The 18,285-nt window shown below is 35.3% G+C and overlaps 1 protein-coding gene across 6 annotated transcripts in view; it reads left to right on the forward strand.

Moving 5' to 3' along the window:
• The window catches only part of HDX (highly divergent homeobox), a 180,488-nt gene that overhangs the window by 45,320 nt on the left and 116,883 nt on the right, over positions 1-18,285 (forward strand). For 5 of the 6 annotated variants that reach the window (XR_012091938.1, XM_007992175.3, XM_007992176.3 and 2 more), the window contains one exon: positions 17,125-17,178. The exons of the other annotated variant lie outside the window; for it this stretch is intronic. Coding sequence is in view for 4 of the 5 variants with exons in the window: in XM_007992175.3 (XP_007990366.1) it covers positions 17,125-17,178 (54 nt within the window). In the remaining variant the exon portion in view is untranslated. The remainder of the gene's footprint in view (positions 1-17,124; positions 17,179-18,285) is intronic. 6 annotated transcript variants of the gene reach the window in all.

Here is an 18,285-nt window from a genome sequence, read left to right on the forward strand (position 1 = left end):
CTTGAGAATGATCCTTATGCTGAGGGGAAGAATGCGTATTCTGCCACCACTGGATGAAATGTTTTGTAAATAAATCTTGGATTTATTTGGTCTATGGTGCAGATTAATTCTGGTGTTTCTTTGTTGATTTTCTGTATGGATTATCCATCCAGTGCTGAAAGTGGGATGTTGAAGTCTCTAGATGTTATTATGTAAGAGTCTATCTGTCTCTTTACCTCGAATAATATATGTTTTATATATCTGTGTGCCCCGGTGTTTGGTGCATATGTATTTACAACTGTTATAGCCTCTTAATGTTTTGACCCCTTTTCATTATATAATGACTTTCTTTGTCTCTTTTTATACTTTTTATCTTCAAATCTATTTTGTCTGATATAAGTATGGCTATTCTTGCTCTTCTTTGATTTCCATTAACAAGGAATTTGTTTTTCATGTCTTTATTTTCAGTCTAGATGTGTCTTTATAGGTAGAGTGTGTTTTTTGTAGGCAACAGATCATTGGGTCTTACTTTTTTATTCATTCAGCCTGTCTATGTCTTTTGATTAGAGAGTTTAGTCCATTTACATTTAATACTGTTATTGATAAGTAAGAACTCACTCCTGCCATTTTATTTGTTTTCTGGTTATTTTGTGGTCTTCTCTTTTCTCTTTTCTCCTTGTCTTCCTTTTATTGAAGGCAATTTTCTCTGGTGGTATGTTTTCATTTCTATTTTGTGAGTATCCATTGTATGCTTTTTGATTTGAGGGTTCCATGATGCTTGCAAATAATATCTTATATCCCATTATTTGAAACTGATGACAACTTGACACTGATTGCATAAACAAACAAACAAGCAAAGAAAAATCTAATAAAAAAATCATAGTTTTTGTATTGGTTTGTCTTCTAGTCTTTCTACTCAAGATATGAGTACTTTAAATATCACAATAATCATGTTATAAAATTCTGTAATTTTCTCTGTACTTACAATTACCGGGGAGATTTGTACCTTCAGATGATTTCTTATTGCTCATTAAAATCTTTCAGATTCAAGAACTCCCTTTAGCATTTCTCATAGGACAGATAAGGTATTAATGAAATCCTCAGCTTTTGTTTGTCTGAGAAAGTCATTATTTATCCTTCATGTTTGAAGGATATTTTTGCTGGCTACATTATTCTAGGACAATTTATTTTTTCTTCAGCAGTTTAAATATGTTATGCCACTCTCTCCTGGTATGTAAGGTTACCACTGAAAAGGCTTCTGCCAGATGTATTGGAGCTTCATTGTATGTCATTTGTTTCTTTTCTCTTGCTGCTTTTAGGATCCTTTTTTATCCTTGACTTTTGGGAGATTAATTATTAAATGTCTTGTGGTAGTCTTATTTGGCTTAAGCCTACTTGCTGTTCTATAACTTTCTGATAGTCGAATATTAATATCTTTCTCTAGGTTTGGGAAATTCTGTTATTATCCCTTTGAATAAACTTTATACTACTATCTCTCTACTTCCTCCTTGAGGCCAAAATCTCTTAGATTCGCCATTTTAAGGTTATGTTCTTGATGGTGTAGGCATGCTTTATTATTTTGTATTATTTTATATCTTGTCTTCTCTGACTGTTTATTTTCAAACAGCATGTCTCCAAACTCGCTAGTTCTTTCTTCTGCATGATCAGTTCTGCTCCCAAGATACTCTGATGCATTCTTCTGTATGTCAGTTGCATTTTTCAATTCCAGAATTTCTGCTTTATTTTCTTTAGTTATTTCAATCTCTTTGTTAAATATATCTGATAGGCTGGTGAATTTCTTCTGTGTGTTATCTTGAATTTCTTTGAGTTTCCTCAAAACAACTATTTTGCATTCTTTGTATGAAAGAATGCTGTACACAATTAGTTTCTGGTGCTTTAGTTAGTTTGTTCAGTGAGGTTGTGTTTTCCTGGATGGCCTTGGTGGTTGTGGATGTTTGTCTGTGCCTGAGCATTGAATATTTAAATATTGAATGTAGTCTTCACTGTCTGGGCTTATTTGTACCTGTCCTTGGGAAGACTTTTCAGGTATTCAAAGGAACTTGGGTGTTGTGATCCAAGTTCTTGGTCACTGCAGCCATATCTGCACAAGTAGCACCCTAAGCCCAGTAAGACTCATATAGGTACTGCCTCAGTGGTCTTGGATAAGATCCAGAAGAACTATCTGGATTACCAAGCAGAGACTCTTGTTCTCTTCCTTTACTTTTTCCCAAAGAAAGTCTCTCTGTGTGCTGAGTCACCTGGAACTGGGGAAGGGATGACACAAGCATCCCCATGGCCACTACAACTGGGAGTGTGCTGGGTGAGACCTGAAACCAGCATAGTACTGGATCTCACCCCAGGTCCATGGAAATTATAGCCTAGTTACTGCCTATGTTTACTCAAGGTTTTACGGTTCTACAATTATCAGGGCTACCCAGGCTTGTATCCTTTTCTTCAGGATGGCAAGTTCTCTCTGGCCCCTGGCAGGTCCAAAGATGACATTCAAGAGAAAGGGACCAGAGTTGGAAAAGCTAGAAATCTTCTTGGTGTTCTATTGTACTGTGGATGAACTGACACCCAAGCCACAAGACAAAGTCCTATCAACTCTTCCCTACTTTATCCACATGCAGAGGTGTCTCACCTCTGGGCCACCACCACCCCAGGACCAGGCCTGGCTACTACCAGTGTTCACTCAAGGTCAATGTACTTTTCAGTTATATTGTGGTAAATATTACCATACTTGAGATTCTCCTTTCACAGCAATGGGATCCCCTCTGGCACAGATCACATCTAGAAATTCTATCCCAGAGCCAAGCCCTGGAATCGGGGACCCCAAGAGCCTGCTTGGTGCTCTACCTCCACTGTGGCTGAGCTGGTACCGAAGCTGCAAGACAAAGTCTCCTTTATTTTTCCTCTACCTTTCTCAAGCAGAAGGTGTCTTTCTCCATGCCCACAACAGCTGGGAATGTGCTCGTTCACAACTGAAGCCAGGACATCTGAATCTTACCCAAATTCCATGGCAAGTACCTCCTTGCTGCCACTGCTGACTATTCAAGTTCAAAGGGCACTTCAGTCAGCAGCTGATAAATCCTGCCAGGACTGTGTCCTTTCCTTCAGGACAGCAGGTTCCCTTTTGGCCCAGAGTGTGTCTAGATATGTAGTTCAGGAGCTAGGCCCTGGAATAGGAGCCTCAAGACTCTTCCTTGGATCCTATCCTATTGTGGCTAAGCTGTTATCAAAGTTGCAAGACAAACTCTTCTTTACTCTTCCCTCTTCTCTACTCAAGTGAAGGGAAGGTGTTGCTCCCACAGCTGCAATCTGTACTATCTAGAGTTGGGGGACAGGTGGCACAAGCACTCCCTTGGCTGCCCTGGCTGTTGTCTCACTAGGTCATATGCAGCCCACGTCTACTGGCTGTGAGCCCAGCACAGTACCAGGACTTGCCCAGGAACTGCAACCTTTGTGACCTAGACTGCCTTTCAAGTTTACTTATTACCGCAAAGCACTTTAGCCCTCAATGGTGAGACTTGCCAAAACTCAAATTCCTACGGTTGGGATGCGTGATTCCCCTCTGGCTAGTGCTGGTCTGAATACTCTCTCCATGAATGCCAGATGAATTCTGCCCATTGTTCATTTCTGCTGTGACAGGTCAGCATTAATTTTCAATGCAAAGTCCCACAATCACTGCACTTTCCTTCCTCTAAGTGCGCAGACTTTCTTTCTGCACCACATGGATCCTGCTGGGGTTGGGGGAGGTGTGGTATCGGCTATTAAAGATTGTCTTTCCAATCCTCTTCATTGCCTTTTTCAGTGATATTAAGTTAAAGACAATACTGTGATTGATAACTTGATTTTTAGTTCTTATGAAGATTGTTTTTGTGTGTGTGTGGATCATTCTTCAGTTCGGTATTCTTGAGTGGAGGACAATTGTTCTTTCTAATTGGCCAGCTTACACTGCCTTTCTCTCATTAGCCAGTTTTTGATGAAATTGTCTTTTAGTTGTTGAGTTGTTTGAGTCTGTCGTATATGCTGAATGAATAGTCCCTCATCAGATGAAGAGTTTGCAAATATTTCTTCCCATTCAACAGGTTTTCTATCCACTCTATTGTTTCCATTTCTATGGAAAAGTTGTTTAATTTAGTCCCATTTATCTATTTTTGTTTGTGTTGCCTTTTCTTTTGAGGTCTTAGCCATAAAATCTTTGTCTACACTAATGGCTTGAAGTATTTCCCCTATGTTTCCTTCCAGTAGTTTTAAATTTTTGAGTCTTATGTTTAAGGTTTTATCTGGAGTTGATGTTTGTGTATTGTGATATACAGGAGTCTAGTTTCTTCTTCTTCATATGGATATCCAATCTTTCTAGTAGCATTTATTGAAGAGAGCATCGTTTCTCTAACACACATTCTTACTGCCTTTGTCCTATTGCCTTATTCCCTTTGTGGATTTATTTCTGGGTTTTCTATTCTGATCCATTGGTCTGTCTACATGTCTGTTTATATACCACTACCATGCTATTTGTTCTTGTCATGTATTTTGAAGTCAGGTAATGAGATGCTTTCAGCTGACTTTTTTTTTTTTTTTTTTTTTTTTTTTTTTTTTTTTTTTTTGTAATGAGCTTAGGAGATCCTTCTGTTTGTGTCTTCTTCAATTTCTTTCATTAGTGTTTTGTAGTTTCCCTTGTAGAATTCTTTCACCTTTGTGGTTAAATTTATTCCTAGCTATTTTTTGTAGTTATTATACATTGCATTGCCTTACTGATTTTTTTCTCAGCTAATTTATTATTGGCTTATTGAAATGCTACTTATTATCATATGTTGATATTTTATCCTCCAATTTTACTGAATTTATTTATCTGATTTAAGAATTATTTTGGTGGAGTTTCCGGTTTTTCCTAGATAGAAGATCATCTACAAAGAGGAAAAATTTGACTTAATTTCCAATGTTGCTGCCTTTTATTTTTTCTTTTGCCTGATTACTCTGGATGGGACTTCCAGTACTGTATTGATTAGGAGAGGTGAAAGTAGGCATGCTTATCTTCTTCCAGTTCCCAGGAAAAGGACTTTCAGCTTTTATCATTCAGTATGATGTTAGCTGTTGGTTTTCATATTTGTCCTTTGTTATGTTGAGGTACATTCCTTCTCGGTCCACTATGTTGTTTTTCTCATGAAGGGATACTGAATTTTATCAAATGGTTTTCTGCATCTATTGAAATAATAAGGCTTTTGTCCTTCATTTTGTTGATATGATGTGTCATGTTAATTGATTTGTATGTGGTGAACCATCCTTGCATTCCTGGGATGAATCCCACTTGATCATTTTGTATTATCTTTTTGATGTACGGTTGAATTCATTCTGCTAGAACTTTCTTGAGGGTTTTTGCATCTGTATTAATCAGGGTAACTGGCCTGAATTTTTTTTTTTTTTTTTTTTGCATCCTTGTCTAGTGTTGGTATCAGGGTAATGCTGGCCTTATATAATTAGAGAAAATTCCCACCTCTTCAATTTTATTGGAATAGCTTCAGGAGAAATTGTTTTACTTCTTCCTTGTAAGTTTCATAGAATTTGGCAGTGAAGTCATTAAGTCTTGAACTTTTCTTTTCTGGTAGAATTTTTTTTATTATTACTGATTCAATCTCAGTAATTGTTATTGATCTCTTCAGGTTTTCTATTTCTTTTTAAATTCAATCTTAATAGGTTGTTTGTGTCCAGAAATGTATCCATTTCCTCTAGGTTTTCTAGTGTGCTAGTGTGTAGTTGTTCTTTATAGTCTCTGATGATCTTTTGTATTTCTGTAATATCAGTTGCAATGTCTATTTTTCATTTCTGATTTTATTTATTTATGTCTTCTTTTTTTCTCTTGGTTAGTCTAGCTTGCAGTTTATCAAATTTGTTGATCTTTTAAGAATGCAACTTTTCATTTTGTTGATAGTTTATATATTTTTAGTGTCTATTTTGTTCAGTTCTGCTCTGATCTTTATTATTCCTTTATTTCTATTAATTTTGGGTTTGGTTTGTTTGAGTTTTGCTCATTTTTGAAATGAATTCATTTAGTACAATTCTGTTGAAATTTTTCATCTAGGCATTTATTGCTTTTAACTTTTACATTAGCATTGCTTTTGCTGTACCTATATTTGGTATGCTTTGTTTCAATTTTCATTTGTTTTAATACATTTTTAAATTTTCTCTTTAATTTCTTCCTTCTTTTTCAGAAGCATGTTGTTTAATATCCATGTATTTGTAAGTTTTCCAGAGTTCCTCCTGTTACTGATATCTAGTTTAATTCCACTGTGGTCTAAGAAGATACTCTATATAGTTGTAATTTTAAAAAAAATGTTGAGATTTGTTTTGTGCCCTAACACGTGGTCTGTACTGGAGAATGTTCCATATGCTGTTGCAAAGAATGTGTATTCTATAGCCATTTGATGAAGTATTATGCAAATGCCTTTTAAGTCCAATTGATGTAATTTATGGTTTAAATACAATATTTCTTTGTTAATTTTCTGTCTAGATCATCTGTCTAATGCTGAAAGTGGGGAGTTGAAATTCCTAACTATACTTGTGCTGGAGTCTCTTCTTTTTGCTCAATCTAATAATATTTGCATTGTATATCTTGGTGCACTGGTGTTGGGGCCATATATGCTTAGAATTTTTATATCCTTTTGCTGGATTGATCCCTTTATCGTTATATAACGACTTTCCTTTTCTCTTTTTATTGTTTTTTTACTTAAAGTCTGTTTTATCTAAGTATTGCTTCTCTTGCTCATGTTTTGTTTTCATTTTCATGGAATATTTTTTTCCATCCCTTTACTATCAGTCTATATGTGCCTTTATAGGTGAGATTGCTTTCTTGTAGGCAGTATATAGTGGAGTGATTTTTTTGTTGTTGTTGTCCATTTAGCCAGTCTATATATTTTAAGTGGAAAGTTTAATTCATTTATATTCAAAATCATAATTGATATGTGAATATTTATTCCTGTCATTTTACTAGTTGATTTCTGATGGTTTTAAATAATAACCTTTGTTCCTTCCTTTTACTTTTATTGTTTACAAACAAATGTAATTTGACAGCTTTCTTTAATGGCAACATTGGGGTCTTTTCCCTTTCTCATGCGTGTGTTTGCTCTTCTAGTGGGATTTATCCTTCCTGTGTTTTCATATTGCTGGTATTGTCTTTCACTTCAACATGTCAGACTCCCTTAAACAATTTCAGGGTGAGTCTAGTGGTGGTGAATTGTAGCTTTTGTTTGTCTACAAAAGACTTTATTTCTTATTCATTTGTGAAGAGTAAATTTACTGAGTATAGTATCCTTCACTTGCAGGGTTGTTTTTCTTTCAGCTCTTTGAAGATATCATTCCACTATCTCCTGGCCTGTAAAGTTTCTACTGAGAAATGTGGTGCTAGTCTGATGTGGGTTTTATAAAGGTGACTAGATACTTTTCTCTTGCTGTTTACAGAATCTCTCTTTGCCTTTGACTTTTGACAGTTTTAGTGTATTATGTCATAGAGAAGACGTTTTAGCATTGTGTCTCTGGGGATATCTGAGTTTCCTGCATTTGGATGCATAAATCTCTTTGTAGACTTTGGAAGTTTTCAGCCACTATTTCACTAAATAGATTTTTTATTGCTTTGACTTTTTTCTTTTTTTTTTTTTTTTTTTGCCTTCTTGGACATGATAAAGTTGAATATTTGGGCACTTTATGGTATTCCGTGTGTTGTGTAGGCTTTATTCATTCTTTTTTTATCCTTTTTTCTTTTTTTTTTTGGTCTGACTGGGTTATTTCAAAAGACCTACATTCCCATTCTGAAATTCATTCTTCTGCTTGGTGTGGTCTGTTGTTGAAGTTTTGAATATATTTTTTATTTGATTCCATGAACTTTTTAGCTCCAGAATTTCTTTTTTAAATGATATCTATCTTTTTAGTAAATTTCTCTTTCACATCCTGAATTGTTTTCTGATTTCTTTGTATTTTTCTGAATGATCTTGTATCTCCCTGAGCTTCTCTATAATCAATATTTTAAATTATTTTTTCTGATTTTCATTAATTTCTTCTTGAATATAATCTGTTGCTGAATAAATATTGTGTTCCTTTAGAGGCATCATATTTCCTGGTCTTTTTGTGTTATGTATTTTCATTGACATCTGAGTATCTGGTATAACAGTTGCCTCTTCCAATATTTTTAATTTGCTTTTGTAAGGGAGCACTTTTTCCTGAAGATGTATCTGTGGGGTTTGTTGGGTAGGGCACTTTGGCTTTCATTCTGGGTATGTCCATTAGCATAGTCCTTGCATGATTTTCTCACCTGTAAACAGCATCAGCAGTGTCTGTCATTTTCTTAATGCTTAGGTTGTGATTTTTAGTGGAGGCTATGTTGAAGTTTTGTTGGGAACAGAGACATTCAGAGGGGCCAGTCTTGGGGCCTCAGTGGCTGTGGCAAGCTGAGTCTGCTTGTCCTTGGGCCCTAGGGCAGTATACTCTGGCACTGGTATTAGCAGGTACAGGTGTGGTGATTCTTGGGTCTCCAGGCAACTTCCTCAGGTGCTGGCCACGTCCTGGATGGGTGGGTGAGTCCTTGGGCCCCTGAGGAGTCAATGTGACCTGAGTGATGAAGCAGCCATGGCAGGACAACCCTCTGTCTCCCACACAGTTCATCCTGCTGTTGGCAGTGGCTGTGATGGGCTCGGTGGACCTGTCCTCAGGCACCCAAGAGTAGTGACAAATGTGGTGGATGGGGCGGGGTAATCTACAGGCACTAACAGTGTGCTCAGGCATTGGGATGGATGAAGCTGAGCCAGGAAGGCCTGTTCTCTAGCCCTCAATGGTGTGTGCAGGCACTGGCTGCAGTAGGCTGGAGCATGGTGATTGCCAGGCTTTTACAGAACACTTGGTGGGAATAGCAGTGGTTGTGCTGCAGCTCTGCTGGTGGGGAGGGTGAGATTGTTTTCAGTGGCAGCATCCTGAACAGGTGGCTGGGTAACAGGCATCTCAGTTGCAGGTGGGAGTTGTAAGTATGGTAGCCTTTTCTCAAGGTGCTATTAAATGTGAGGCAGCTCTGATATTAGAGGCAGAAGGATTACAGCCAATGGCTTGTGCTTCAGCCCTGGTGGTACCAATCAGCATCACAGTCCAGATTCATGTGGGTGATGGCAATTAGGCTTCAGGGATTTGGAGATGCAGGAGCTGTTGGAGAGGCAGGGCAGGAAGCAATCTGATAGGGACTGGCCTCTCAAAGTGGCATCTTGCTGTAACTGTTTAGGACTTGGTGTGTGAGGGGGACCTGGTGTGAGCTCCCTCTCTGGAGCAATGCTGTCAACTCATCTTCAAGCAGCTTCCTTTGTTAGTTTCAGGGCCTAAGTGAGTTGAGGCACTTTCCATTGGCTAAGATTGTAGGAATCCATGGTAGAAATGTGTACTACTGGGTGTCACTAGCTTATTCTTTCCTTGTATTGGGGAACCTCTCAAGGCTCTTAGCTCCCACTGGCCCAGTAGGCTTCTTTGCTCCCCTCTCCTTCCTTACCTTAGGTGTTTTGTCACTTCTTTGTTGAATTCCAGCCTTCTCTATTAGGTGATCTATTCAAAATGTGATTATCTACTTGCCGTTTTGTTTCTTCTTTGTGGAGGAGATGAATACCAGATGCCTCTAGCAGGCCATCTTGAAGCCCCTGCTCTATGTGGCTACTTTTTTTTTTATTATTTATTTATTTATTTATTTTTTTAAATTTATTTTTTATTATGATTATACTTTAAGTTCTAGGGTACATGTGCATAACGTGCAGGTTTGTTACATATGTATACTTGTGCCATGTTGGTGTGCTGCACCCATCAACTCGTCAGCACCCATCAACTCGTCATTTACATCAGGTATAACTCCCAATGCAATCCCTCCCCCCCACCTCCCCATGATAGGCCCCGGTGTGTGATGTTCCCCTTCCCGAGTCCAAGTGATCTCATTGTTCAGTTCCCACCTATGAGTGAGAACATGCGGTGTTTGGTTTTCTGTTCTTGTGATAGTTTGCTAAGAATGATGGTTTCCAGCTGCATCCATGTCCCTACAAAGGACACAAACTCATCCTCTTTTATGGCTGCATAGTATTCCATGGTGTATATCTGCCACGTTTTCTTAATCCAGTCTGTCACTGATGGACATTTGGGTTGATTCCAAGTCTTTGCTATTGTGAATAGTGCCACAATAAACATACATGTGCATGTGTCTTTATAGCAGCATGATTTATAATCCTTTGGGTATATACCCAGTAATGGGATGGCTGGGTCATATGGTACTTCTAGTTCTAGATCCTTGAGGAATCGCCATACTGTTTTCCATAATGGTTGAACTAGTTTACAATCCCACCAACAGTGTAAAAGTGTTCCTATTTCTCCACATCCTCTCCAGCACCTGTTGTTTCCTGACTTTTTAATGATCGCCATTCTAACTGGTGTGAGATGGTATCTCATTGTGGTTTTGATTTGCATTTCTCTGATGGCCAGTGATGATGAGCATTTTTTCATGTATCTGTTGGCTGTATGAATGTCTTCTTTTGAGAAATGTCTGTTCATATCCTTTGCCCACTTTTTGATGGAGTTGTTTTCTTAAACTCTCATTCCAGCATCTTCCAAAACCCTTAGCTGCTCTATTATAGTCCTCAATTAGTAATCTCTTTCCCCAAGCGTCCATGGGTCTTCAGTCTCTCTGAGGTTTTCATGAGCCTTGTTCACTGCTTCTCACCAATTCCACTAGCCTAAGATCTGAGATCTGCCACTATTGGTTGTCTGAACTTCAAATTAGGAGATAAAGAGACAAATTCCTCAGGCAGACCCCAGACAGATTAAAATGTTGCAAATTCAGTCCACCTCACACTCTCTTACTCACAGAAGAGACTGGGGATCAGGCCACCACACTTCCCCAAAAATGTGCCCTGCCATACCAGGAAGGAGTACAACAAGCCAAATAAAAACACTGTGAAATCTCCTACTATTTTGAATGTGACATTTTCTTGATTGTACACTCAATTGGTTGTGAATATGGTTTCAAGAGCTACTATAAAGTTATTTCAACTAGTCACTAGTTGTCTATTTAATGTTTACTGGGGGGACAAGGATCTAGAGCTACCTAGGCCTTCATCTTGCTTACTTCTTTCTGCTGTTTTTTTTTTTTTTTTTTTTTTTTTAATTTCAGAATAAATGTATCAATCCATATAGTGTTAATGCTACCAAGAGACATTGTGTTTGATTTATTTAAAAAATCTATATTTTGGTTCAACATGTAGTCATACACAAAGAAAAGATATAGAGTTGTGATTCATGGTAACCATCCCATTCCAGCCCAGCAAATATGGGTAGCCTGGCAAAAGCAATAAATCTTTTGTTGTTGTTTGATGAACTGATCTCTGAATGTGCATGTAATGAACTGCTTCATTTCAACTATATAAATGTATTTAGAATTTAAAGCTAATGCTTACAATTTATTTTCTGAAATTAGTAAAGAGCTTTTATATTTCCCAAATTTCTACTTTTTTATATGAGTAGAATTAATGTAATATTTTACAATATGCTAGAGTACATAATTTTAGGGGTTCTAGATTTGTGATTGTTTATTCCTTAGTGCCTTTGGATAAGAGGATAAACATTCCACATATTAACTTACATTATTTTATTTTTAAACTTCCATTATTTTTAACAGACAATATCTCAAGAATCAGTAGGATTAATTTGTTTTGTAATGTTCCATCTGAGTACCTTTTATAATTTCATTGAAACATCTTAGAATTCTGGCTTCCCTGATTTTAATTTTTTGTGGTTTGTAAAATTTTACTACTATGTATAAAAACAAATTTCAAATAGCATTTTGGCTTTCAATTAGGTGAACTTTCCAGGCTAATAGTTTACTAAGCACCAGATTTCTATCACATGATAGAAGAAAAATTCATATGCGTAAAAATATGTTACTTGTTCATCCAAAAGTTGTAGCATTGAAACTTTAATTTGTAAAGGCATTCTAATTTCTGAAAACTTCTCTGAAGAATTTGTAGAGAGAAAAGAGGAAAATCTTTTTATATACAAGAAGACATCTTTTTTCTTTGCTCCAGAACACATTGTTCTCTACCGTAAATAATTTACTCCCCTCCTCCACAGCTCCTTACCCCATGCATTAGTCTCATATATATTGCCACTCTTGGCTTTTTGTTAAATTTCGGCAAATTACAGCTAGTGAATAATAAACACCCAAGTGAATTCAATTAGTCAGTAAATATTTATTGAGTGCTATCGTATGCCCAACAATGTTCTTGTGCTGTACACCTCATAATTGGAAAAAAAATTAGGAAACTCTGCCTATTAAAGCAGAGTGATTGATAGGTTTCTATGCTCAGCTAATACTAAAACAACTGATGGAAAACTAAAACACTGATTTATGAGTCTCTTACTGCTGAATTCTTCTGAGAGGCCTGATTATTGCTTCATTTAATCAAATTCCATTTAACAAAATGCTAAGTAATCAAATACTCAATTTTCCTGGCTCACATAAAATGCAGTATATATCAGACAGTAGCTTTACTAACCTCATAAGTTGGTCTCAGATTTTTAAAATAAGAAGTACAGCATATATGTTCAACTGTCTTTACAACATATTTTTGAAATCAAATGAATGTTTTTAACATATAATCTCTGTGTGACTATATAAAATAATTAGAATAAATTTTTAAAACTTGGTACTTTGCTCTTGGCAATCTAATTATCTAGCAGAAACATTAAAGCAGATTCATATATGGGGTCTAAATTGTGTAAAATAAAACAGCAAAAATTCCTTTGAAAATACCTAAATCATCTATGAAACTTAACTATCTGCATGCCTTCTTATGAATGTACAACCATGTACAGTAATGAAGACATATCATATATAATTGATATCTTGATATGTAGAGTCTATTTAAAGTAAAAGTATGATTTTACATGAGACTGGCAAATGTGTTATAGTTGAATTCATGAACCTTAAGTATACATATGATGTGACTCCAGTATACATCTAAATAAGTGCGTTATTTTCGTTGTGTATCCACTCTTAGCCATGAGATGCAGATTTCCAACAGTAAGTACACTTTCTTTCATTTACTTTTAAAGTTGCAATTCTCCATTAGCTCCAGAAGACCAGGCACTCTGGGAAGCAGTTGGCCATAAAAGGACAATTTTTATTGTCTCCAGACTATTTCATTCTCTTCTATCTTATACACAAGGCCTTTCTTCAGTAGTATGCTTTATATTTCTCTTCTTAATTCCTACCTCTCTACCTTGGTTCCAAGCCTGAATTACTTCACTTCCAAGCTATCATAATAGTTTCTGTGCTTCTTTAATTTACTGTACGCACATAGATATCTAAGATTTGTATTGCATAAAAATACAGTCTGATCATACCATACATCTGTTTGAATGCCTTCAATGGCTACCTATTTTCCACAGAATTTGATATAAATGCACTTTGCCATTCATGATCTCCACACAGTGACCTTAACTCCCCTTTCTAGTTCTGGTTGAACTGACCATTCCCCAAATACATCCTATCTTTTTATTCCACTGTGCTCATGCCATTCTATTTTTTCCCCTAAAATGCTGATCTTTTTTTTATTTCTATTAGAATTCTACCCATTTTTTAAGGTTAAGCTAAGATATCAATTCACAAGTAGATGTAATTTTGTCATATTTTGAGCTCCTGATGCACTTCATTTCTTGTACCTCCCTTGTGACATTTAAGTTTTCTTTGTAGTACAGACATTCATGTACCTGTCTTATCTCTTACTCAAGCAATAGTTCTTGCCGCCCAGGAAATTATCTTTTACTGATCTATTATTTCCTGTAGCACTCTAAAACAGCACCACATATAGAAGAAATACCTGATTGGAAAGTTATATATACTTATTTCACTAATGTTCAATTTTGTCAAAAGTTTTTGAAGTTCTTTCACAATTGCTTTAGGAGCTGGTGGAACTTTTTTACATGCTTCAGTAGTGACAAATAATTATCACTTGAGGGAACATTTGATTTTAAAAAATAGAATTTATTCTAAGCCACGTTTAGTGACTAATATGAATGTTCAATTGGGGCTGTTATATTTTCAGTTAAAATAAAAGGAGTGTAATGAGACAAAATCTCTGGATGAGGCATGAACTGACAATTCCAAAATGAAAGTTTCCAAAAAGCTTTGAATAATGTCAACATCATTGTAATGAGTTTATAACACTCCAGATTTTCTACTTGGAAATGTACAGCACTCTTTTGGATGTGTATGTTCTAATATATTTGTTAAATCAGTCTCATCTCCTTGAAGATTTATTTCATATTTTCCAAACCAGTCTGTATAAAGTGAGTTTGGAATTGAAATATCATTTAAATGAGATGTATATTACCCTTCTAATTTGAGTATTGCATTTCATAGCTTTTGGTGAGTGAGAAATAGATCATCAATATTTCACTAAATAAAGCTTCCCAAATTTGGAGAAAGATATTTATTCAAAAAAGCCTACAAATTCAGTTACTTTGACCAGATGTTCCCGAGTTCTACCAGAAATGTAATGAACTGAACAATGGATTTGAAGTAAACATTAGAGATTAGTTAAATATAACATTTGAGTATCATGTAACTGCTGACACGGAATTATAAAACAAAAAAAGTGAAACTTCTTCCAAAATCGCGTGGAATTTGTAATATTTGCATACTATGTGCTCATAGGAGTTTTGTATTTTCTTCCTTACACACAATTGACTTAAACAGAAAACCACATTTTACATTTCTCAAATGTATAGTCAGTGTTTATATAAATTCTATTACAATGTTTATTGTATCCTTTTTATTATTTCACATGTAATTTTTTAGGTTTAAAGTTTTGTTTTGTTTGTAATTCATTTGGTTTATCATATATTTTCTAGAAATTCTGTATGGTCAATTTTGAATTATTTTACAATGGAAAATAATATGTGAACAGATAATCCAAAACACTTGGTATCTATATTTTTTCTAGATTATATGGTATTATTTAAGCAGATTTATTTCCCTCACTGAGGCTAACAATGAATTTTCAAACCCTAGTACACATTGGTGGGATAAAAAGAAAAAATACATTTTGAATAATTTTTAAGAATAAATTTTTTATCACCTTCAGTTCATCATTAAAAATTAATTATTCACACCTTCTCATTAACCCCTAGCATTCCAGTTAATTGCCATTTTACTGTAATAGTATTTTATCTTGAGTAAAATATTTTTATTTTTCCTTAAAAGTATTATTTGGAGCTTATATCATGTTTAACTTATTCCTTGCATTTTGGTATACTTGTAACTCAAAGTAAAATGGCAGGTCTGGTGGCCAGGAGCAGTAACAGCTTACCTGAAGTTTGAATAACTAAGAATATTAATTTACTATTTACATTGATATCACTCTTTGTCAATAGGCATAATACTATTTAGGTCATTACTGCTTATAATTTATGAAAAACATTAAATATTTTATCAAATGCCTTGTTCTCACTTCCATGACCTACTGAGGCTGAATTGCCTTCTTTGTCTCTCAGGAGGCATCTGTTTCGAAGGGAAGGAAAGAGCAAGTGAGAGGTACACCCCAATTCTTGTGTGTCCTGTGATAAAGCATAGTTAAGTCCAGGCTAACCTGAACCACAGCTAACAGACTACCTTTGTCTTTGTAAATGTTCCCTAAAATCCCACTAGAGTAGCATCTGTCTACCTGTGTAGCAATGCTGAGGTAATAAGGTGTTACTGGCCATTTGTCTTAGTGGTTTCTACTTAAAAAGGGACTACCATACTGTTGAATAGGATTTGTAGGAACATTATTTCAATTTTGGGTGTGAGTACTCAAGTACTTAGGTAGACAAGAATGTATTGAACTTGAATATATCCATAACTACCGCAATACCCTGCCCCATTAGTAAAGGTCAACATATTTCACCATTTCTGGGAAATTATCAGAAAGTATTTGCTCGAGTATAAAATACTTGCATAATATGCAAGAAATACCTCCTCAAGATTGCAACATTGCTAAACTTCACTACCAAAACTAGACACTGGAACATAATTCAAAAAGAACAAATTTTATCAAACACATTTTTATCTAGAAAGATTTGTTGTATAGATAGTAATGATGAAAGGTTTGCTTTTTCTCCCTTTTACAGTAGTACATTATTTATGCAAAGAGAATATTTCATTAAACAAATGGGCTTATTAAAATATACAATTCACCATTTTGCAAAAAAGAGTGTAGAGCACAGTCAATAGACTTCTATTGAGGCCACTATTGGAGAAACATTGTTTCAGTCATTTATACTGTAGGTCTAAGATTTGTATTAAGAAAACACATGTAGCAATAAATCCATTAGTCAGTGCTGAGTTTACAAAGTAAATACAGGTAATGTGTTTAAGTAGTTTATAGTGCACGTCATTCATTATGAAGTCCTCTCTTGCTTTGTGGTAAAGCCCTATTTAAGATGTGACTACAGTAGTCCTCCCTTATCTATGGTTTTGTTTTTCATGGTTTCAGTAACTTGCAAAAGTACAATAAGATATTTCGAGAAAGGACACATTCACGTAACTTTTATTACAGTATTTTGTCAATATTTTTATTTTTATTGTTCATTTCTTATATAATTTATAATTCAACTTTTTCATAAGCATGTATACATAAGAATAAATATAGTATATATAGAGTTCGATACTCTCTGCAGTTTCAGACATCCACTGGGTGTCTCGGAGTATACCATCTGTGGATACAGGGGGACTACTGTATTCTAAACTTCTTGTAACTTCTTCACTTCTAAAAGCATTGAATTTTTATTATAACAATTGTATTATCTATAGATTTTAAAATTTGCAACAGAGTCCCAACAATCGTAGGCCCCCAACAATGCCTTAGAACCGTTTTTTTTTTTTTTTGAATTCCCAGAAGTCTGCACCACTTCTCAATTTTTTTCACCAAGAAGGACCCTTTAAATCTGTTGAGTTCAATAAGGAAACAACATTTTACACATGGGGAATATGTTCTGAATGCAGATTTATCTTGAAATAGTGTGTGAAATCTTTGGTATTGATCAACATTCCAAGTACTGTCAATAAATAGCTTACTGAGATTCCATTTGTTGTTTTCACAGATTTCAGGAAACCTTACTGTGCCTTGGATTACAGGGTGTTCTAGAAAAAGAGCAGTAAGTAATCTTTCATTTAAAGCAGCAAATGGGTTTCCCCTTGTGCTGTTAGTAAGAATGCCATTGAGAAAATTGCCATCATATTTGTAAAGCTGGCAAAACTGAACCTTGATAGCACTACATTGTCTCAAAGGACATATTTCAAGATAGTAATATTTACATATACTGCAAATGTAATCTTAATTATAATGTAATAATCAGCACACCATATAATCCATGGGCAGTTTTCTCAGTTTTAAAAGTGACTCCAAAATAATTAATAAAATATGATTTTTTCTACATCTAATCAACCCAATTAATTTGATCAGACAATTGAATCATAATTAATATAAAATATCTCAATCAGTATTGCATAATTTACTGTTTCCTTTTAGTGCAAGTCAGTATTTAGAAATGATGAGTAATTAATGTTTACCAATCTTATTTTGTGCTCTAGCTTTCTCATACAACTGCTGTAAATTTTTAGATCTTATTATAACAGAACTTCAGTAAAATTGTGCTTTCTCGAAGAATCTCATTCATTTTTTGTATGTAAGACCAATAAATCTGCATTTTGGCAAATATCCCAGGAGATTTTGATGTGACTGGTCCCTAGATAGGAAACCTTTAAAAGGCTTTAATCATAAAAGATACATGAATAGACTTTTAGAAAGACAAATGATCCAAAGCAATCCCAAGCAAGAAGAACAAAACAGGAGATATCAGATTGCCTGACTTCAAACTATACTATGAGGCTACAGTAATGAACACAGCATGGTACTGATACTAAAACAGACACATAGACCAGTAGAACAGAATAAAGCACCTGGAAATAAAGCTGCACACCTTACAACCATCTGATCTTTGACAAAATCAACAGAAATAATAAATAGGGAAATGACTCCTCGTTCAATAAGTGGTGCTGGAATAACTAGCTAGCCATGTGCAGAAGAATGATACTGGACCCTTATCTCTCATATGAAAATTAACTCAAGATGGATTAAATATTTAAACATAAGACTGAAAACTATAAAAATCCTAGAAGAAAACCTAGGGAATACCCTGCTCAACATGGGTTTTGGCAAATAATTTATGGCTAACTCACCAAAAACAATCACAACAAAACCA

Source organism: Chlorocebus sabaeus, chromosome X (assembly GCF_047675955.1).
Source record: "Chlorocebus sabaeus isolate Y175 chromosome X, mChlSab1.0.hap1, whole genome shotgun sequence".
NCBI classification, from domain to species: Eukaryota; Metazoa; Chordata; class Mammalia; order Primates; family Cercopithecidae; genus Chlorocebus; species Chlorocebus sabaeus.